Source organism: Sturnus vulgaris, chromosome 2 (assembly GCF_052056855.1).
Source record: "Sturnus vulgaris isolate bStuVul1 chromosome 2, bStuVul1.hap1, whole genome shotgun sequence".
Lineage (NCBI taxonomy): Eukaryota > Metazoa > Chordata > Aves > Passeriformes > Sturnidae > Sturnus > Sturnus vulgaris.
Window position 1 is genome coordinate 42059206 of NC_142244.1, and position 22934 is coordinate 42082139.

The following is a 22934-nucleotide window of genomic DNA, read 5'->3' on the forward strand; positions in this document are numbered from 1 at the left end:
ATGCTAATTCTGAATCCAACCCTATTTTGCAGGCTAAAATTAAAGCCATACTTATGCATTTAAATTGATGGCTTGTTTTCACAAATACTGATCTACTTCATCTCTCCTCAACTCAGCCACCTTGTATGAAGACACCTTTTTAGAAGCACCACATGTACAGCAAATAATTTCAGTTCACCAGCTGTGTTAGAAAAAAGTGTTGTTCTCACCATCTCAATTTTTAACCTTTAAAGAACAGTTAATAGTTATTCACTTCACAGAAGCTTTATGGATGAATTAGTGTGTAGAAAACAATTAGCATATATTACATAATTTCATTACTTCTGCTATCACTACTATCTCTGTTCCTACTGATATTTGTGCATGAACTCAATTTGGTTTAGCTTTTGCTTGTAGCACTGGCATGGCTAAAATAACATCAAATCTGGGCATTCTGTCTTTTTTTTTTTTTTTTTTTTTTTGTTAAGTAACATTTATAGCATAATTCCAGCTTCTGCATTGTTTTATTGCCACAAAAAGACCAGAGATGTAAGAAAAATTTGGGAAAAGCACAATAATGACTATCCCAAATATTTACCCTGGGAGACAGAGAGACCAAAAGGCACCTTGGAAACGTCATTTGAGAGGACATGGGGTAGCAGCCATTTGTTTGCTTCTTGCCCTGGGAGTAACACACTATGTTGTCCAGATCCATAGGCTCAAATGCAAATATCAAGACAAAGTTATCTAATTAGCAGCCTCACAACTGCCTTTGGGTTTTATATGTTGTTTTTGTCAGGGTTGGTTTTGTATAGTAGTCTTGTCTGTTTGAAAGAACATAACGAAAGTGATTAAAATGATTCATTAACATTGTGCCCATTTGAGCAAACAGTCCAAATATTTCTATATTCCCTGGTATCAAGCGCAGTGATCTTCACACTAATGTCCAAAGTTCTTTTAGCTTTTAAAATTTTTCCACAGCTTGACTTTAATTAATGTTTCATGTGCAAATTTATATACAATTACTGTTCCAACTGACTAGCTTTGGATTTGATTTGGATTCTTTTGGAAGAAGAGAAGGAAGATATCCTCACAGCAGACCATATATTTAAATGAATGCCTCTAAGCCTATCTGGTGTCCCTAGCCATGAGACACCTACTCCTCTTCACTCAGAGGTGGTCTCCACAGATCCCCACTTGGCTCCAACAAAAAAAGGGACATATGAGGTGCCAGGCAGAGGATTCGTTTGTATTTTACTGTGAAAGCAGAGGAGTAGAAAAGAATCTAAGTTTTAAACTGAGTGCCTTGCTATGACATATGTAACATTTATTCTAAATTTTATCTTAAAAGCAGTAAAATTTTTGGCCGCCTGCATTCTCCTCAGGAAACCCAAACAAATGGGAATGTGCTGTTAATTTCCAGCCTAAATTTACTTATGGCCAATATCAAAAGTAGTTACTAGGTGCACTGGTTGGAAAACTTGTCAGAAGAAAAACAGAGGTGGATATGTTAAAGCTATATGGTTTTTGGATGAATATTCTCTAGATCTGCATTAATAATTTGGCTATGGACACATAAGTCCTACTTTGCAGCTTTAAAAATATCGGGCTTTAATAGGGAGATGAATGTTTTTACCTCCAAAAACTCAATTTCCTTACTATTTTCAGATGGTGAGTCCAACACTCCAGGTAGCATTTCTGGAGGATTAAAATCCTGTTTTAGTTTTTTGGATGTTTTTTAAAATACAGTGTAGATATATATGTCTATAGAAAACATTTATGAAGAATGGCTCCAGTGCTGCCTGGGGCCCTGGAGTGTGGCCCACCAAGAAATGCTTCTGAAAAGGACGGGTGGCCTTGATAGCCAAATGAAATATGGAACAAAATTTTGACAACACAGCTGTACTTAGCCCCCGCACTAGCTTTCATGTTTACCAAGGAAGCCTGTAATTTGTGGACTGAAAGTTATTTACTTCTCTTAAAAATAAACTCAGCAGTGAAAGGCCTATGTGAAGAAGATGCCAAAATCAAGGACTGTGGCACACTTGGGTCTCCTGCATAGACGTGATGGATGCTGCTGCTTTCTCACTGTGTTCAGCAGCCCACATGGCTTTGAGATATTTCTCGATGCTGTTTCAGCTCCCCAGAGCTGGGTGCTGAAGAGGAAGCAGGGCTGAGAAGGGACAGTCAGTGGGCTGGAAACACAGGATGAGAGCTGCAGGATTCACAGTAATGATAGGGCTGAGAGGAAGACAGCAAAAGAGAACTTTGCATGCTCCCTGTGCCATGAGGCTGGCATTGCACAACAGGCCAAAACGGAAGAGTACCTTTGGCTGGTTTGTTTTTGGTTTTTTTTTGTTTTTTTGTTTTTTTTTTTTTTTGAGAAAGCCCTTGCCAAAGATAAAAAAAAGCCAGTTTGTATGCTGTTGCTAGGAATATGTTAGTGAAACAAGTGAGCTGGTCATGCAAACAACTTGTTCAACAGAAAGCGAACCAAGTGGCAAAAGCCAGATAGAGTTCAACAGCTAAGCCTGGAAATGAGATATCCAGATTGTTCTGGATTTGCTCTGGTTCAGTTGATGCAGCAGATAAACAGTTAATGCCATTAGTGAACAAATGGCAGTGATCAAAAACCAACAGGAAAAGGCCACCACTTGCAATAATGCGAGCAAAACTATTGCACTGAACGCCCTCCCTGCTGGGAAGTGGCAACACTAGATAAAAGCAAATGGAAAAAGAAATATTTTGGAAAAAACGTCTCCCTGCCCTAAATACATTTCTTCCTGCTGGAAATTTTCGAAGTCCAGTTATTACTGTTAAGCCAGGTTTGTTCACAGGAAAAACAGAGAATGATGGAGCTGAAGAAAGTGTCAATTCTCAGTCTGTGGAATGCTCATAAGACCCACATTAACATTCATGGATCCCACACATAACGAGGCCCATGGAGTCTGTTGTAGGGAGAAAACAGTGAAGAGAGACAGGATGCTGCAGAAAGGGTTAAAAGTGGTCAGTTCATCACTCTTCTGTGTGGTGCCTTGGAAGTTTTCACAACACCAGATGTTTGAAAAAAAAAGAAGAAAGCAAGCCCAGTGAACACCAGTAGACATCCTGGTGCCCTGGAAGCAGTTAAATTAACACCCAGCAGGGACAAATTTGCAGCTTTGGGAACAAGCTTAAAGTTAGTCTGTTTTCATTCCTAGAGTGAATTTGCAAGTGTATGACAGTGAAGTACAGCCTGGGAAGGAGCAGGCGGCTTTGGATTAAGGATGGATAGCCAGAATTTGCTCCCACCCTCCCTCCTCCCACTCTGTTTTGCACTTAGGCTGTGAAGCTCCCAATACTTCTGCTAATCCCTCTGTCTTCCCATGTCTTTTACCAGTTCCAGTAGGAAAGAAAAAAAGTAATTTTTGTTCCCATTCTAGCTGAAACCAGACAAGACTGGAGTCACCCCAGCAAAACCTGCTTTAGCTGGGATTGCAGTTAACAGTCCTTTGGAGAAACCTAGTTCTGCAATGGATAAAATTGGATGCTTTTCTAACTAGAACCAAAGCACTAAATCCTTTAGTAATTCATCACTCAGTTGGAGCCGGGCTGTGGCCCGGCTTGCAACCACTGCAAATTATAGAAAAGACTGGAAAAAGAAAAGTCTGTGAGAGTACATCTAAACCATCTTCACAGAATTACAGAAAGCCCTCACAGTCCCTCTCCCTCTTACAAGTTACATAACAAATTGGATCCACAAAAATACCATCTTTCCTCATTTTCACACCTTGGTTATTGCAAATATTTTGGCATCAGTCAATCATGGGGAACTTTTCAACCAAGGTGGATTACACAGCTTCTTATGAAGGCCTGAGAAGTCCGATCTCCATGATTCTTCCTCATGTATATCTTTGGCAAATCCTGAAACAGCCTTCTCAGAGAGGTGGTTGATGCCCCAAGCCTGTCAGTGTTTAAGAGGCATTTGAACCTTATAAAAATTTTGGTCAGCCCTGATTTAGTGAGGCTGCATGACCATTAGACTGCATGACCATTGTAGCTCCCTTCCAATTAAACTGTTCTATATATTCTATTCTGTTCTGTTCTAGAAGTTGGTTATGCAATGGCTACACTTGCAGCTGGAGATGGTGGAGGAGCTGTAGGGTCCCCTGAAGGAAGAAAACCAGAGAAAGGGTTGCATTAGTTGCTTCCCAGTGGAGCAAATATGCTGCTTATTCTGTCTCCCTGACTGATGGAGACTAACAGGATGAACAGCATAGCCCAAAATGTGTAGTGTGTCCTAGCTGGCAAGTTGAAGGGCTCAGGGCTGCATTTCCTCCCCTGTCCTGAAGACTTCCTGCAGATGCTTTGGGAGCTATTGGACACAAAGCCCTTGTGCTCCTTCAATTATTCCTGGCATAATAAAAAGAAACAGTTTTTAAGTGCTACTAATCTTCCCATTGCAAAGACTGTAGGTTCTTGTACCCTGTATATCAGTAGCTCCTATCCTGCTCCATTTTCTCCCACACTCTTTCTCTTGGATGCCCTTTCTTCCTCCATCTGCACCCAGACTCACTCTCAGTTTTCTCCTCCCAAGTTCCCAGTCCTTCTCATTCCCTCTCAGTCAAGCTCAATTTTCAGAATGTATTTAAGCTTTCCAGGTTTCTTCCTACCCTCAGACCCTCCCTCTTCCTGCACTTCACTCCTTCACCACCTGCTATTACAGCTCTGTCCATCCTACTCTGGATCCAGTCCCATCTGGCTGTTTCTTTCCCTTGCACTAAACCTTCTGCTTCCTGACTATCCCTGTCCTGTCCTTCCATGCCCAATCTCCCTCCTGCAGTCAGCTCTTCACCTTCCACTCGTTCTCCAGACACCCCCGAGGTGAGGTTCCCACCACCAGCCACCTGAGGTGAGTTTAACAGCTCGCTGTTGCTGGCAGAAGCAATCCCATCTCTGCTTCTGGCCTCCGTCTGTGTGCTCCTGCCACTTCCCTTCTACTGCCTTTGCCTTTGCCTGAGCCCACAAGCTGAAGAAAACCTACAGAGAGAAGAAAAGAATAGTTCTCTGCTGGCCTTGTGAGAGCTCAGACAAGTGCCAGAGCTGGTGCCAGAGGAAGAAGTGGGCACAAGGTAGGGAAGGACTTCTTGCCCCTTTCTGAAGCTTCTCGTGTTTAGATCAGCTCTTCCACCCTGTGAAACCTCACATAAGAGAGTCCAAAACCTCTGTCCTCCCCTTCTTTTGGCATATTGCCACACAACTCAATGTGTGAAAGCAAGTTTCAGTCTGCAGCTCGGAAAGCCAGAGCAGCAGAGCTGGGCTCACAGGTGCTGAGAGTCTTGTGCAGAGAGGTTATTCCCCACTCACTTGCCTCACTTGGGTACTCTGAGTGCACCTTCCTCACGGGTTACATAGGAGGCTTAGGGGGTTCACATGAAATACAGATATTTGGTGTGAAAGAGAAGGATAAATACCCCTCCCTTTACTCAAACCCTCTGTTTTCTACTGATTCACTGGGTCTGGTTACACTTCAGACTCTGTCAGAAGATTTTTCTGCAATGGTAAGTGCATCCAACAACTCTAGTGGATTGCTTGTAACAGCTTTGAATGACATCCCTTTCTTTCTTTTCTTTCTTTCTTTCTTTCTTTCTTTCTTTCTTTCTTTCTTTCTTTCTTTCTTTCTTTCTTTCTTTCTTTCTTTCTTTCTTTCTTTCTTTCTTTCTTTCTTTCTTTCTTTCTTTCTTTCTTTCTTTCTTTCTTTCTTTCTTTCTTTCTTTCTTTCTTTCTTTCTTTCTTTCTTTCTTTCTTTCTTTCTTTCTTTCTTTCTTTCTTTCTCCAAATACACAAAAATTATAAAATATACAGTAACGTTTCCTTCATCTCAAGGTTTGGCTGGTTTGCTTATTTAGATTATAAATTTTTCAGGGCAAAAACAGTCTCTTACACTGTGTGTGTACATTACCAGAAACAGGCATGCAGCAAATGAAGCAGGCAGATGGTTCTGGAATAGTTCTGTTGGAGCATCTGGCTGATTTTCTGGAACAGCATCACATTCAAATGGTAAATTCACCCGTGAAAACTCATATTAAAGGAACATTACTAGGTCTGTTGCTGTCTTAACAACAGTCATCTGTGGCCTGGGGCAGGTCTCCACCATTAAAACACCAGCAGTAAAAGTGGCTGAATAGAGGAATAAATATTTGCCATTAAAATATTCCTTCATTTTGAACCCCTAGAGAGATAAATTACTGGGACTAAGCACTCTTGAGCACTTTGGGGAATTAAAATAATAGGAAGACTCTAGAGAGAACTGGGGCTTGTTAATTTTTTTTTGTTCTTTGACTTCTTGAGGTATTCATAAATTGCCTACAAACAAGTAAAAACTTACAGGAAAGGGTTTTTCACCATGCCAGCTCCAAATGGTTGTGGAATTATATTGTTTTTCCAGGCTGCCTTTCCAAAATCCTTTCAGGAAGTTGACTCAGGGCTTGACTCTGGCCTCAGATACACACACAGCAATAGCAGGAATTCTCACTTCAACCAGGTAAGAAGCCCTTGTGGGCATCATAACTTCATGGACAAGTTCACAGGTCGAGATAGACTAACTTGCTCCTTAGCAGAGAACCAGACCTGAAGCACTTTTAGCCCCTTTTCTTCTGCTCAGCATGACACCCTTATCTCAGACTTGTCCTGTTGCACTTCCTTTCCAGTTAATCTAATAAGCACAAGCTCGTGTCCTGTTTTTGATGATGATTCCTCACTTTACCCTACCACCTGGGCCTTTAAACTGTAATCTCAGTCACCAGCACTGTGAATCTTCTTAGTTGCCATTTGTTCCTTGCAGCCACCATCATCTTCTATGTACACACTCAGTACCTTGCTGTCCCTCTGCTTTCCCCCCCTAGCCCACGCCTTTCAGGTGGTGGTGGAGCATAATCAGAGGCCTGAAGCAGCTAATAACCTTACTGCACCCTCTGTCTCCAACAGCAGTTTTTTGCCCCCACATCCAAGACAACATACTGAGTTATGAAGGCTCTCTTGGATCACTGCAATTCTCAAACTCACATCTCAAGATCTGCAGGCAGGGAGAAGTTCGTATCTATCAAATTCTTTTCATAATACCCATCTTATCTTTGATCTTACAGAAGTCAGGTTAACACTGTTCCTTTGAAAGAGGTGCCATTTTTAACCTGAGTTTATACAATTCTTCACAGAATTACATTTTGTCCCCTCAGTAGACCTCCCAGGCACTTTCACAATGTTAACAGGTAATGAGTGAGACTTCAAGTGTGCTGATATTAGCGAAGAACTCATCCAGGGAAGCTCAGTGATGTTTTTCATTAGTACCTTCATGGAAGTAGCTTCAAAAAGCAGTTCAAGGAGACCTCAGGAACTACCTCATCTACCTCCCAAATACCCCAACCAAGAAGCATTTGACCATGGATAATAATCTACTATCCTTCCAGTTTAAATGCTTTATGCAAAGAGTTCAAGAAACCTTATGGAACTTGGAGTGTCTCTGAGACTTTGAATTACAATATCCTCAGGGACTGACTGTCTGCAGTGGGACTGTATATGTATTTTGTTCAGCAAACTGAGCATGAATGGTATAAGGTACCACCAAGAAAACTGTCCATAATGACAATACAGGAACTTATGACATTTTCTCTCTAGTTTCATGTTCATAAATCAGCTATGACCCTGTGACTGATGGTGGTTATTGGGACATACTCAAGTTTTTATCCAGAATATTTAATTCAGGAGTCCTTGTATAAGGGAATGTGACCAAAATGGAGCTATCAAGAAAAGCTGTCATCCAAATATTATTTTTATAGAGAGCATTGAGAGAAAGGTCACATTGTTATTTTCTTACACTATGGAACAGTTTCTATTATTACAGATTCCAAAAGCCTGGAATCGATGTTATTTATGATCTAAGTCAGATTCAAGTCCTGGTTTGTACCAATTACCAAAAGCTACTCTAGGGTTTCTCTCTTCATTTCACAAATGTTAAGAAAATACTTCCTTTACACTTGAAAAGAGAGAGGCTGCCTCACCAAAATATGTTCTTCTTTTCCCCCATAATGGTAAACACAGAGGTTTAAGAAAATACTCTTTTGATAAAGAAGACACATTTTCTCTGAGAAATTTCAGGAGCTAAATTAGAAATGTAAGTTACTATTCAGCATTGAATGGTAATAAGAGTTTTTTTATATCTACACTTTCAAAAAAGACATTAGTTCTTTTGGTCCTGATGCTTCTTCCTCACATAGCACCCTAACTATCTGAGAGTTTAACATATATTTTTTATTGAATCCACATGGTGCCCATGATTTAAAAAAAACCAAAAAACAGGTAGAAGGTCATATCCTGCTTCCTACTCTGCTGCTCTGAGTCCACTTACACTCTCCTGAAAATAAATGAAATTTTCCTGGGTTTACACTGGAGAAAATGAGAGGAGAATCTGTTTCAGGATCTCTGCAGAGCTGCCAGGTTAGCTGAAATACTATCTCTGTCCCTTGGAGATATTTCAGATGATGGATTTTTATTAAGTTCTGGGCATTGGAAGGGCTGGTGTAATGGAATGGTTTGCAAGGGAGGAATGGAATGGGTTTGTGTGGGGTCACATCAGCACCCGGAGCTCCTCTGCAGTGGCACATCCCTTGGTGCAGTGCTGATCACTGGCCCTACAGGGAAACAGGCTAGGAGCTGGTACTGGAGAAGGGACTGCTCAGTATTCAGCAGGAAGGAAGACTGGCTGGACTTAAAAGGAGCCTGTTAAGATCTGGTAAAGAAAATTATTTAAGGCGTGCTCCAGTTAGGACAAGTAAGGGCAAATACCAGCACCACCCCTTAAACTGTGACTAATCACGATTCTTGGGTTATTGAAAGAGAGCAGAGACGTGAAAAAGGAGGTGGTGATGCCATCCTCAAAACAATTTTTAAGGAACAAGGACTAACAAGGCCCCGAGTTCTCCACAAGCAAACACTGCTGTGGGTTGTATCTTCACTGATGTTTCCAGAGCCTTAAAAATATGGACTACTGGTTATTCATGTAAAGTGGGGGGTGAAGCTCTCACGATCCCTTGTGTTATCCTTGCCTCCAAAGCCAAGACTAAATAGGACACATGTATCAGATGGAGTGGCCTTGCTCTGTTAGGGTTCCTGTTCTCATGAGCTCAGCCTTCTTTTCTCCCTTCCCTTGAGCAAATGAAGTTGAATAAAAACAATTGGAGAAAAATTCAACTTGAAATCCTTGAGTTTAATTTGGCTTTAGGTCAAAACCAGAAGGGGATGAATAATACTTTATTTAGTAGATACAGGGGTTTTTTTTGTTGTTGGTGGTGTTGTCTTTTTTAATTCTCACAGAAAACTAATAGATCTTATTGAACAAGTATAATGGCTGATCAAAAACTCTGAAAATGTGTGTGAAATTTCTTGGACTATTTAAAAAACATTAAGTCGTCAGTTCAAAAATCTTAAGTGTTACTTCAGAAGCATCTCTCACTGACTGGACTACACTCCTTCAAAAGGGAGAAGACAGACTTCTACCCAGGCCCAGTTACAGATTTTCAGCTGAGGTTCTGTAGAAGTATCACAAACTTGATTAAACCTCTATAGAGTTTGGAGCTTCTAATTATTTCCTAAACAAAGAGAGTGTTTAATTTCTATGAGTTTTTTCATGACTATGTGTATGCTGCATTCAGATAGACAATAGAAAGGAATCTTTCCCAGAACAATGGAGAATAAAGGAGAGAGGCAAAGAAACCCTTCATTCAGATTAACCTTCCAGGAAACCAAGATGATTTCCATAATTTTTATGACTTTTCCCTAGAGGCAAAAGACATCTAATTAGCAAATCCCTCTGTAAGTTTGTTTGGATTTGACACAAAGGGAATATGACAAGCAGAGAAATTATAAGCCTTACATTTTCAGTTAGCCAGTTTGGAGTGATAAAACCAAGCTCAGATGGGCTTTGTGGATCTTAAGGCTTGGGGAGCAAAAATCCAGAGGGTGAGCTAGTTCTGCTAAAAATGTGAATTTATAGTGTTCCAGTCAGTGATTTCTGATGGCAGTGTCACAGTAGTCCTTTATGAATGTGCCCTCACACTACCAGCTACAAAGCATTGCAGCGAGTTGTGAGATGGTCCTATAATGATCTCAGGAGTTGAATGATACCAAGCAGAACCAAATCTTGATTTCTCATGCAGAAATAGAGCATGAGTAAAATAAATATTAATCATGAAGTTAATTAGCAAATGCTGGTAATTAATCATGCATTACTTTTAATGATGTGTACAAATCCTCAGAGGTGGGAGATGATCCTTCAGGAAAGCAGACTGTGCAGCTTAAATGAGGTGATGTCCCCATTGCTAAAATGAGCAGCAGTCAAGGTCACTTTGACCTTTGTTGTCTTTACTGGAAGATAATGCTAGTGGTGTCTCCTCCCCCTCCAATTTAATATCCAGATTTATGTGGCAAAAAGGCCCTGTCCAAGGGGTTGGTGGGCTCTTGCAGCAGTGCAGGCAGGTGCTAAAGGGTCCACAGAACTCATAAATACTGTCAGATAAACAGTTACATTCACGTTCAAACCGTTTAAAAACCCTGTAATTTATGGACCAGTTGTATTTCTAGGTATTGTTCCAGCAACTACAAAATACTCTAATTGAGAGAGACATAAGTGATGTTCTGAACTTCATCAGCACTTTGGAACAACTGCTAAGAACCTCTAAAAAAAATCCAGTTATCTCTCTAGAGCATAGAAAAAACAGCATCCTTAGTGCAAAAGCCTTGTAATCTGTGTCTCAAAAGCTTCCAAGCTTCTCAACTCTGCTGTGGCAGGCACATCTTGCAGAAACAGCTGTGGGAAGTGGTCAGATGACAAGAAACTTGGGAAAATTAGTTTGCAGAAAGAAGTCTGTGATGATAGGCAAAACCCCTTCCTTGGTGTAATATCTGAAGTTTGGCACTCAGCAAAGTTCACTTAGGACAAGTTTTCTAAACCAAAGATCTTGTGGTTGCACAGGTGAGAAATCCCACTACACTCATAGTAAATCTTACAAGTACTACTAGGGCCAAAGTGCCAAGTCCCATCTTGTTGGCTGGCCTCTCTGAGCAGCAGGCCAGGAGGACACAGAGCAAGTAGTTAACATTACCTCAAGCAGAGTTGCTTCCCTATTTTTATGCCATTCCGGAATGTGACCTTGCAATTTTTTTCAGAAAAACAGTAGTGTTTGCAGAAGTCTTGCCTGTCTCCCCTGTGATGACAGATTGCTGGAAAGTTCATCATGGCTGAATGAAGGAACTGTTAAAATTCATCTGTGTGCCAGTCTATTAAGAGATTGGGGACGTGCACCTAAGAAGGGAGCACACAGTGGCCCAAGAAGAAGAGGAGCAGCTTGCAGACGCCTCTGGTAAAACAGCAAAACTGTGCTTGCATCCTGCAAATGCTCATTCTACAGCATCTTTCAACACAGCAATTTCTCACACCTGCCCATAGGTTTCACCTGGTACCTTTTGCTAAGGGACTTGTTGGAGTAAGTCATGGTTAGGTGGTCAGGAAATTTAAAAGAGTTAAAAGGAGAAAGGCATACAACTGTATTTACTCTTTTTAAAGCATCAGCCTGTTCACTCAGTTTGGTGAAGAAACTCCAGCTCGGAGTGATTTGTTCACAGTGCTATTTTCTGGGAGTCCATGGAAAACTTAGGCTTTCATTTTTAAGTAGCTTCTCATAGTGTTGTTCACATCTACAGGTGATCTCCACACCTACACTGCAATTCCATATCTTCAAATATGTTGAGATCAAATCCGACCTAAACTACTCAGAGTTGCCTAAACATTCCAAATATGTTTTACTTGTTTTGCACCTGGTTTCCGGACTCTGGGGTACAGCGAGTTTGCATATTCTCACTTTGATTGGCAGGTCTGAAACTTGGGATCTGAGACCTGGATGCACAGGGACTTGGCATAGCACAACTAATCTACAGCAGCAGATCTTGTCAGAGTACTGTCTCATGATAACACAGTGGGAGCTGGCCACATGGAATATAATTGTCGACATATCTGTGACAACTTTCTCCTTCATCTCTAAGCCTGTATTTTATCCACAGAATATTCCCAGAAATGTGATGGGTGTTTATAAAGCTCACAGATAAATCTTAATTTTTCTTTGCCAAAGTGATAGCAAATGTGCAAACAGTATTTTTTGTCATATCAGTCAAAAGATATCTAAAAACAGAATTTCCTAACCCTACCTCCCTGGGAAAAATGATAGCATAAAAATTAACATTGTAAAACACATTATCTAAGATAACATAGGAATTCGTTAAAATTTTGACTTTCAAAAGAGCCTAGATTTTTGTAAGCTAGAAAACTTAGATAGGAGTCCAAAACACATCTGCCCTACTATCTCACCTTTCTGACAAGTATCTACATAATATATAGCAGTGACACATTCATTCCTATTGCATGAAAAGTATTATAAGCATGTGCTTCTTGCAATTCTTCTAAATGTGCATCCATGATACACCTGAATAGGTGTTAAAAGTGCCAACAGCAGCTCTGCAGAAGTGCATGCTGAGGGGGTCATTAAGTGCCACCAGGACACATCTCGTGCAGGAATGAGGCCAGGCTGGAAAAGCCTTTTTATTACTTGGAGCAGAATGATTCTGTAACAAAGAAGGAGGAATTTGTCTTACCTGTCTGTGCTGCTGAGAGACTGGATACTGCAAACCTGAGATTTGCTGGCTTTGCTGCATTTTCTGAAGCATCATTTTTTGCTGCATTGCTAGGGTTACATTAGGTGGCCTCTGGAGAGACTGGTTTGGGAGAGGCTGAGCAGTTTGTGGCTGTGGCTGTTGTTGCTGCTGTTGCTGTGGCTGCTGCACGGGAGCTAAACCCTGTGCCTGCTGGGTGTAGTGCAGAAGGGCAGGCTTGTTTTGGGAACCCAAAACCGAAGGCATCTGCTGGTTTGTTTGCTCTGAGTTTAAGTGAAACAAAGGCTTTGTGTTGCCATGATGCTGCTCTAGAGGTGGCTGAGCACTGTTTATAAAGTTTCTGTTGAGGTCCTGAGGCTTCTGTTGCATGATTATATCCATGGGGTTGCTCTGGGGAGTGGTAGGTTTATAAACATAGTTGTTCATCCCTTTTGTCTGGTTTCCATTCACTGGCACCCCAAGCATTGCTGAGCTTTGTGGGCTGAACTGCTGCTGGCGAAAAGAAGGGCTGGGGATTTTCTCTTGCACAAAGGGTCCAGGGGAAGGTCCTGATGGAGACAGAGTGGACCAGTTGGCTGTCTGGTTCTGCTGCTGCTGTTGCTGCTGAATCAAGGCGTGCTGCTGCCGATTGGCTGCGATCTGTTTGAGCTGCTGTGCATGAGACACCTCCTGCCAGTTAGGCAATGGCCGACTGGACGCAGAAGAAACCTGCGACACCTGTGTTTGAGGCACCGAGGGGATGGGTGAAGAGGCAGACATGGCAGTGGTAGCCATAGTGAAGGCTGGACCTGTAGAAGAAGGCCTCATCTGTGGGGAGCCCACAGGAGCCTGATTCATGCCTGCTGCATACTCACTTTTTATCACCATCTTATCCATCTGCAGAGATCTCACAGGGCCCCTCTGGTTCTGCTGCCCAAGGTCAATGTTGAATGGCTCATCTTGTTTTATCGTGGCATTTATCATATTCTCTAGCTCAATATCACTCATTGGTGGCACCGATATGTTAGTCAGTTCATTAAACAGTTCCTGAAGCTCAAGATCCATTTGGTCCCATGGTTCTTCTGCATATCTGTTAGGGAACATGTTTTCATGGGATGTCTGGCCATCTAAGTGTTTGCTGCAGGACATTGTTTCTCCTGGTTCTTTCTTTACCTCTTTCAAAGTCATATTAAACATGTCACTCCCACTAGCATGGGTATTGTTTGCTAGGCTGCTGGCCTTTCTTTGTGATCCTTGCCCAACAGTCATAGTTCCTGACATTGACTGGCTTTGGCAATTGTTAACATGCTGTCCACCTTGTCCCACTGAGATACTGTCACCCACTCTTATCCTCTTAATGTCATGGAAAGAGCTCTCTGAAACACCATTGGGCCTCTTGTTGACAGGCGACAGATTTACCACCAATTTTCTCTTCAAGGAGCCTTGGAGCTGAAAGAAGCAGAGACAAAAAAAAATCATTAGATGATACCAAAGAAATAATTTAATTACTTGAAAGGCAACAAGCAACAGACAGGTAAGCACTGCTTAGTTCAGAGAGCTCCTCTGGGCTTTTTTTAGTCAATCAAGCTGTGCAGAACTGTAGGCAAATAGGCTTTAAGTGGTGAATCTCGCTGCCATCACCACCCTTGCCATCAGCATTTTTTAAGCACTGCTGTCTCGTGTTGATCACAGACCCCCTTTCCCTCATAGGTGTGATGAGGAAGGGGGTAGCCAGAGCTGTAGCTGATAAAGCCTCTTTGCTCTGGATCTACTCCAGTATAGCTGTGCCAGACAGATCTAAAATACAGAGACAAATGCAGTCATGAAATCTGCCCTTGTGCCTATTCGGCGCTGCAGGTTTTCATTCTCCTGATTTTGGTATATGATCAAAAAGAGCATTTTTGACACCTGCAGAGTCCAAAAGTCCTTGAACACATTATAATGGCACACACAAGGTCAAGGCATCCTAAGCTCATGGAGGTTTATACTGGCCAGAGATGTGTATAATTAAAAATGTTAGATGTTAACTTGTTGAAAACTGAGAATGAATTCACTGAAGCCATGTCAGGTTATGTCAGCCAAGGGTCTGGCCCATGATGTACTACCAGATTATTTCCCAAAGATGTATATTAATACATTAAGCCCTTGTTTATGTCTTGAAACATCTCTTATAATACATACAGTCAAGTCAACTCTGCTCTGAGAGTTCTAACTCTATTTCCTTTTCCTTGAATATTTACAGTGATATTTCCATTTGCTCACCATCCCTGTGGGCCTACCAAGGGAAAAGAAGTCCATGGTTCTGTCTGCCTAATCTATTCATCTGCTGTGGTTGTACACACAAATTCCCACCCCGTGCACAGAAAACAGAGATGTCAGTACCATGAGCTGAAAAGCCTGGACTTGGTGCATACACCCTGAAGTAAGATGCAGATGCCCTCAAGGAGAGTTGCTTTGAACACAGCTCATAAAAGAACAGATCACATTAAAACAAGGGCAGCTGTCCTACATTTAGCCCTGTACATTTGATCTTAGAGGTCTTTTCCAACCTTAATGATTCTATGATTCTAATGACCAAAGGGGTGCTCAGTGAGGAGCAGAGATGTGCACATGCAGCCCTTGCAGAGCCAGCAAGTCCTTGTTTCAGCCATGAGCAATGCCAGGAAACTAAGCAGTGAAACACAGCTCATCTTCTACCTTTCTGTGCTTGGGCAGAAGTGCAATGGCCCTAGAGGCATCAGGACAATGCCATCTGAGAAATACCTGTGTGTGCCAGTGAGAAAATAATGCCTGTACAAACTCTGATTCCTTGGGAGGCTGTGAAGGGCAGAGAGAACTGAGAACTCTAATTTTCCAGTTAAGTGAGGAAGGATGATTTATGAGCTCTTCCAGTGACATTATTTTCATCATGCTGTTTCATGTACAGAAGTCCATGGGCACATAATACTCTATTGTGGCCTCTATGCCCTCAGTTTCAAGCTTACTTATAGGTAAAAGCTCTTCCCAGATTACTCCAGATGTGAAAAATCTTATTCTGGTATGAATACCAATTAATTGCTTAAAAAGAGTTTAACTGAGAAGTACGTATTTCCTCCAAACCTACCTATTCTTCCATTACATCATCAGGTCACTGAGTTTAGCCCTTAAAAATAAACTTTGTAATTTCTCTCTCTGACACTGAAAATCCAATTTCATATTTCAAGTTAACTTTCCAGCATAGTTTTAAATCATAGATTCATGTTTTCATAAGAACAAACATGTGGATGCCTACTTGTATAAGTCCACAGACTCTGTGTGTGCAAGAGTAATTAATTGTCATTGAGTGTCCCTTACTGGGAAGAGGTTTGGGTGGTCACTGCAAAGAGCACTGACTGTCTTGGGTTAGCATGTTCCTTCTAACACATGAGTCACTGTACTTTCCTTTGGAACAAAAAAAAGGTAAGTTGCACTTCCTTTTACCATCATTTTTGCTGTCAGTGTGTTTATTAGAAACCGTGCTCGTACACCCAAATTCATCTTCCTGGGAAATGGGGAAGTCCGCAGGTCATTAGAATACATGACTTGGCAGCACATTTTGCTTTCAGATGTTGCTGACAAAAAGGCTGAACAGATAATGAAGAGTACATCCCCTGCATATGTACATGTTTTATGTGGCTAATATGACTTTCTGAGTTAATTTGGGTTTGCTTGACATTTTGAAGCAGAGGGAGCTGTTCAAAAAAACTCCACATTTTCAAGGCACCTGCACCAAGCTTTCTGACACAAATAAAAATCCAGGTGTTAGACTGTATGTAGTATCTGCTTTTCTCCTGCCTTTGAAATAGCTTCTAGTAGATAGCAGGGTGAGGTGGGTGAGCAGACAGGTGTGAGCTGGGAAGTGCTTTGCCACACACAAGTCAGCAGCAGAGCCTGGCAGAGCACCATGATCTCCAGACACATCCCTTAACCGAGCACCCTCTCCCTTAACACGGCCTGGAGCGCTCCTGGTTTCATGACATCTGCTCAAGTACCCACCAAAAAGGGCACTGCACATTTCTAAAGAATAACAAGTGGTAATTTATCACATCTCCCCAAAACCCTGCAAACATAGCCCTTGGAATGCTGAAAACACCATCAGTCAATAGATGTCCACACCTTAAAGCAGAAATGAGAGCATGTGAGGCTGCAAAGGTGCAGGGAACTCAGGGGACTTCACTGAGGCTGCCACAAAGGTCCGGATTTCACATCCCCCATGAGTTCAGGATATGGAGGGAGAGGGCATGGGAAGGATGTGAGCAGCCCAGGGATGAAGTCCCCTGTAACCCCTCGCACTGAGCTGTTACCAATTATATGTCGGGGAGGAGGGGCTTCAGGGGACTGGTCTGTGTTTGTTCAGGAAGATGAGCAGCATCCATCACAAGCCTCTCTGAACGCTGCCTTTTGCAGGGCACTGCTGCCCTAGCATTATGCTTCTTTTGTTTTCAGAAGGGAAAGGACCAGGGTTTCATCACTGAAATCTTTGCATTTTTCTACCAACCACATTTTAAAATTACTGACTAAAAATCAGTACTCAAGCCCTTTTTACCCAAGTGAAGCACAGATTCTTCAGAAGAAAAAAAAAAAAAAAAACAGCAAAAAACCAAAAACAAACAAACAAACAAAAAAATCACCACCTTGCCAGATTTCAGGTTCCATCTCTTTCAATTTGCGAGCTAGGATTGATTTGGGTCAGTAAACATAAAGCAAAAGTTCCTGTAACACACAGAGGCACATTCCTCAGATCAAACAGTCTTCGATTACACATCTCAAACTGCTTGAACTGTGTAATACTGAAAGGCCCTGTGATGGGAAACGAGTGACATGACAGTAAGAGGGAGAGGAGGGACCCTCCATGCCCAGCTCCATCCCACAGGTAGGTGGGCAGCACTGGGTGAACCATCACTGAGTACAGGCATTTCCTGGCAGCATGTGCTGTTGTGAGACCTTTTGCTGAGCAGCCTCTGGTGAGTCAGTGTGAGTTCACGCACTTACAGCAAGGCAGGGCTGGATGATTGATCTTCTGAAGTTAAAACTGAGCCTCTGGAGATAATTTCTGCCGCACAGACCAGCGCTGTTCCTGGACAAAATGCTTGGGGACAGTGGAGGGCAAACTCTAGAGGTGACTTGATCTAAATGACCCGGTGTGATACCATGTCCTGTCCAGAGGGACATATATAATATTCCTAAGTTTTATATTTAAAACTTATGCAGAGTCTTAAAGGAATTTACGAGAGGCAGCTTTTTCTCTAATGCTCTCTGACACCAGGCCAAATCAGCAGGAGATCCACCTAGCTAATAACTAGGGCTCATCAAATCTTGGTATCAAATAATTTATCTTTTGGAAAAACAGAAAGGTTTTTGCTTCACCTTTCTTTCGGCTGAATTTTTTTACTAAATGTAAGGATTTTGCTGAATTTTTTTTCTAGCTCAATTTTTTTTCCAGAAAATGGAAACAAAAAAAATTTTGGTGCAAAAGCACAGCTTGGAAATGAAAATTTTTAGGGATCATTTTCTCCAAAATATCCATATCGAACAATATTTTTGTCACATCATTGATGCATTTCTGACATTACTCGTGTGTATTCTTATATTTCTTTCCACAAGGTCTATCCGATACGGCCAAGAAAAGAATTGTCTGTGTCAGCAAGAAATAATACAGTCCATCAGGTTTAACTTTCAATGAAAGTCTTGTTTTTGTGCATTTCATACAGTCTGCAGTTGGACTTCCTTTAGAAATTGCTCTTTATTCAACACTGTGTAGGAAGGAGCACAGTGCACGACAGAACTCCTAGACTAACCATCCAGCACGCTGAGTTTTATAGCTCTCAGGACAAGTAAAACACAAGTTGTCCCTCTGACTGGCCCAAGTAACTCCACAGTGCCTGCAGATCAAGGCCTTGTACAGAGATGTTAGTACTCTGTCTGACTGTCATTTTCAAATGTTTCTAGCTGGACACTTAAGACTGGGCCAAAACACCAAAATTCCCCAAGGAAACTACAGAGAAAATACCACGGTTTGATAGCCTTGAGTCCCCACTAAGCCTTTTAGTGGAAGACATAAAAGGAAGATTCCTCCCACCTCTGTTCTCCCAGCTCTCACAATTTCCTACAAAGGTTTGCAGCGTTCTTACATTGTGTGGTGGAACAACAGGGATGAAACTCCCAAAGTGCTACTGACTGAAACCCCACAGTGTGAAGCAGGCAGTGTGGCAGTGCTAGCAGTTCCCTTGGAGCAATGCTTCTGATGATAGAAAAAGCAGCTCTGGATTTTGTGCTTTTAATGTAGAGGCAGCAAACAAATCCACTTTAAAAGGCCCATTTTGGATTACCTAGACTGTCTCACAATATGTGCTGACTATATCTATGGCTGCACTGTAAACAAAATACTCCATATGTAGCTGGGGAAGCAAAGAGTAAAGGAATTACAGGAAAAATATGAAAAAATATTCAGGCTATGAAAATAGGAAAAAAAATTCTTTACAAAGGAGGAAAAGATGCTGAATGATACTTATTTATGCTGTGAAAGCACCTTTGCATTGCACGGCTGGACCTAGCAAGCCACCCTTGAGGCTCAGAGCCTGATTCTGAATGACAGCAACTCACAGTTTCAAAATAGTGGTTCTCAGTGTTTGCTGCCAGCAGTGTCACTTCCCGTGGTGTTTGGAGCTGTGCCAATCTGGGAGCACCTTTCTAGGCAGGGACCAGGGCTCACCAGTGCACAGCCTCCCTGTTGCAGGCTCTTCCAGCATGTAGGAGGATCAGATGCCTCTCTCCTTTTTTTCTAACTCCTTTAGCCAGACAGGATGGTCGTGGTGAGTCACACCATGGCCAGCTTTGAAGCCACAGAGGCACCCTAGGGCTGACATAGGGATGACAAGGGGCCATCTCTGAGATACCATCTCTGAGGCCACCGCAGGTCCTAAAGCCACAATCACACAGGCACCCTCAAGGCTCATTTCTGACTACACACTCAGTTTTGAGGGTTCCCATTACCACTATTTCTACACATCTTAAATCCGTTGGTTCTGATTGTTTCCCCTCCTTCCCACGCCCAGGAGAATCAGGTTACCCCTGATGTCTCTCCTGAAAATCTCAGCAGTGTGATCCTCTTCTGAGAACCTCTCCCCAGCCCTTCTGCTCTTCACTTTCTCTGCACTAGTATATTTATTTTTAATCTTTTGTCTTCAACTGCAGCATCTACCTGACATGGCTGAGGATGCAAGCGTGACAGTTGTCTTCAGAGAGATTTTAGCACTCTGAGTAGACAAATTCCAATCTGCTGGATGATGCTGATCTAGTGAGCAACATTAATTTTTCATGCAGGACTGAGTGACAGAGCGGAGGCCCTGGGCACTGCACACAATGGCGAGCAGCCCTGAGAGCTGGCATGTCCTCACAGCACCATGGCTAGGACAAGGTGGCCTTTCCATGGGTACAAAGAGCTCTGCAGGGGTAGCAGAAGCTGTTTCTTGCTTCTTGCAGTCAGGTTGTAGAGGCTCACTCCAGGTGTCCTCTGCCACCCACCCTGTGTTCATAAGAAGGGGACCAACTGTTCTCTCTGAGCCTGAGGAGGAGGAGGCACAGGTGCCTTCAGCCCCACACTGTTGGTGAGCATGGCAGCTTGAGACAGCACACCTCCACTGTGCCTCACTCCCCTCCTATGGAGCTAACCAGCTCCAGGGACCACTTGGATGACCAAAGGTTTACTACCATGAGAACTTTGCTCTACCCATCCCAGATCTCCCCACTGCCCATGCCCATCCTTCTGATCTGGGCATCCAGACCTCTTGCAGTGGTGTTCTGACTCTGGTTGATCCTAGGGGATCAACCCAAGGCATCAACATAAGCACCACTGGCAATAATAAAGCTGACTGAGAGGCAACACAACTTTCTCTCCCTGTTTACTATAATATTTAGTGCCACTAAAACTGAATTTATAGTAACAAATAAGGATGTTACTTGGCTGACAAGTATCCACTTAATTTTCATTAGCTGGGACAAGGCTGGAATAGCAATCAGTATGTTAGAAATCCCACAATTTACCTTTGCTTATGGAAAAATTATGTATCTTGCCAACTGAACATACCAACCTAAAAATGCATTCATATTATTCACAGTGTAGTGCCTAGAAACATAATGTCAGGGCTTTGGTCCAGGTTGCTGAAGCACAATAATTATATTTTTTATGCAGATTTTACATCTGATGGATTATAAAATATCATGTCTAGTCACAGTCTTTCAGAAGAATAGGAACACAGAAAAACAATAGCATTTTAACTAGGTCAAGATTGCTAATCAGAGTGTAGCAGTCATTACTGTATGCAAAACAAATAGGCATAAAAGATCTGTGTTTTTTATCTTGCAAGCTGTGTATTTGTCTTCTGGAGGAGTCTTTTCTGCTCTTTCTTTCTTCCTTTCTTTCTTTCTGCTCCTTTTAAACCATGAATAAATTAACAATCACTTTGTGTGAAATCTACAGAAATTTATGTCAACGTTTATTACCATGAAATGTGGAACAAAGCATAATGCAACCTGAGCTTTGGGAAATAGGACTGCTTAACTGATCCTATCCTGATGAGAAGGAAATATCAAATGCATTATAAATGCTGACAGGATGATCAGGCATGTAAAAGAGGTCATCCAATACCACCCTCCCCATTGTTTACCAGTTTCATAAGTCAGCTTAAGGTATTAAAAACACATACTGTCTTGCACAGGAAGCTCCTAATCCTTAAAAATGTGGCTGCTGTTATTTGATTTGCCTTTTAGAGATCAATAGCACAGCAGATTTCACCTAAGGAAAGACTGCTGAGAGCAGTTTGGTCCTGGTATTCTGCTCAGCGTTGCTTACAAATTGTTGCTCTGTAGGCTCATTAGAGCATATATCCATGCCCACATGTGGGCTTTTATTACCTGTCTAAGCACTCATCCCCTCTGCAGCACTCTGTTATCAAAAATTCAGTGATTGGAGGAAGACAGTAGCCTTCCATCCAGACTGGAAAATGAGGAAATACTTAGACTGTTTCTCTGTTCCTGCAAATCAATGCATCACACAGGACACTCGAGTCAACTGTTTGGCCTTAAGGTCTTCTTCAGGGTACATTACAGTTCACAGGAGATACAGTCACCACTTGTCAATTGGAAAAGAAAAATCCCTTCAGCTTATTACCCAGTCATGCTTCCAGCCTCAGACTCTATCAGCCAGGACAGGGAGGGCCCATGTCAATGAGAGCTGTCTTCCATCATGCATCAACTAATACACTGAATGAGCAACAGGAAAATGGCCTCTTGTTAGAAGGAAGGAGCCCTGACCCTCTGCCAAAAACTTTAGTGGATAAGTGATATTTAGGATCAAATCTAGGCCTGTGGTAAGAGGTCTCCTACAAGATTGCTGCACTTGATGGTTGGCTTTGACCTGTGTTAGCATCTTCCTCCTGGCTCTCACCCATCATGCATGGTCACCCCATTAAGGACATTAAGTAAATGCAGTGCTTAAGGGCCTTTTTCAAAATCTTCAGCTTAAATGTGCAGTGTCAGGACAGGCCAAGTACACCCCACCAAGATTTGGACCTATTTGAGCAAAACAGGCAAAAATTTTGAGGGGTTTGGAGGATTTTGAAGCAACAATTAAAGAACTTTGAAGTTACTCCTATGAATAGAATGGACAATGGAAAGTACAAATAAAAGAGAAAATTATCAAAGTTCATGTATTAAGACTCGAATTGATTAACTGCAGATCAAGAGATTATTTAGCAAACTTGAGGAGCAATAAATTCAATCCCAGTGAAATGATACACTTTTGCATTCAAAGTGGATAGAGCCTGAGGAACTGCCTGAGAGATTCAGAGCTCATCAAGGTCTAAAGAGGGACTGAGCATTTGTTAAATGGGAAGATGCTGACTTATGAAAGGTAATGATAACATATCTAGAAGAGGATGAAAAATATTAAACATCAAGGTTCAAACTAGTCTGTGGTTCATGGGGACTGGTGGTGCAGGGGAAAAAAGAGGTAAGGGGGTGGAGTAGTGGTTTTTGCAGGCATGTCAAGGTGATTGTGTATCTTCCCCCAATATATTTGTCATTGATATTGATGAAGTGCCTCCAGGTTTAGTAGGGATACAAGTCTGGACAGTTTCACAGCTCCTGCATTTCCAACACTTTAGGAATCTGGAGGAAAACCATAAAAATGGGATTCATTTCACCAGTATCTAGGTCATTCTGGAATATGAAGATTAATATGGAATTGTGATCATTATGGAAGG

General features: G+C 42.0%; 1 protein-coding gene across 1 annotated transcript in view; it reads right to left on the reverse strand.

Annotated features, from left to right (window-relative positions):
- MAML2 (mastermind like transcriptional coactivator 2) overlaps positions 1-22934 on the reverse strand; it is a 210563-nt gene that overhangs the window by 50818 nt on the left and 136811 nt on the right. Inside the window, exon 2 of the mRNA XM_088159399.1 lies at positions 12658-14103. Within this exon, the coding sequence (XP_088015525.1) occupies positions 12658-14103 (1446 nt within the window). The remainder of the gene's footprint in view (positions 1-12657; positions 14104-22934) is intronic.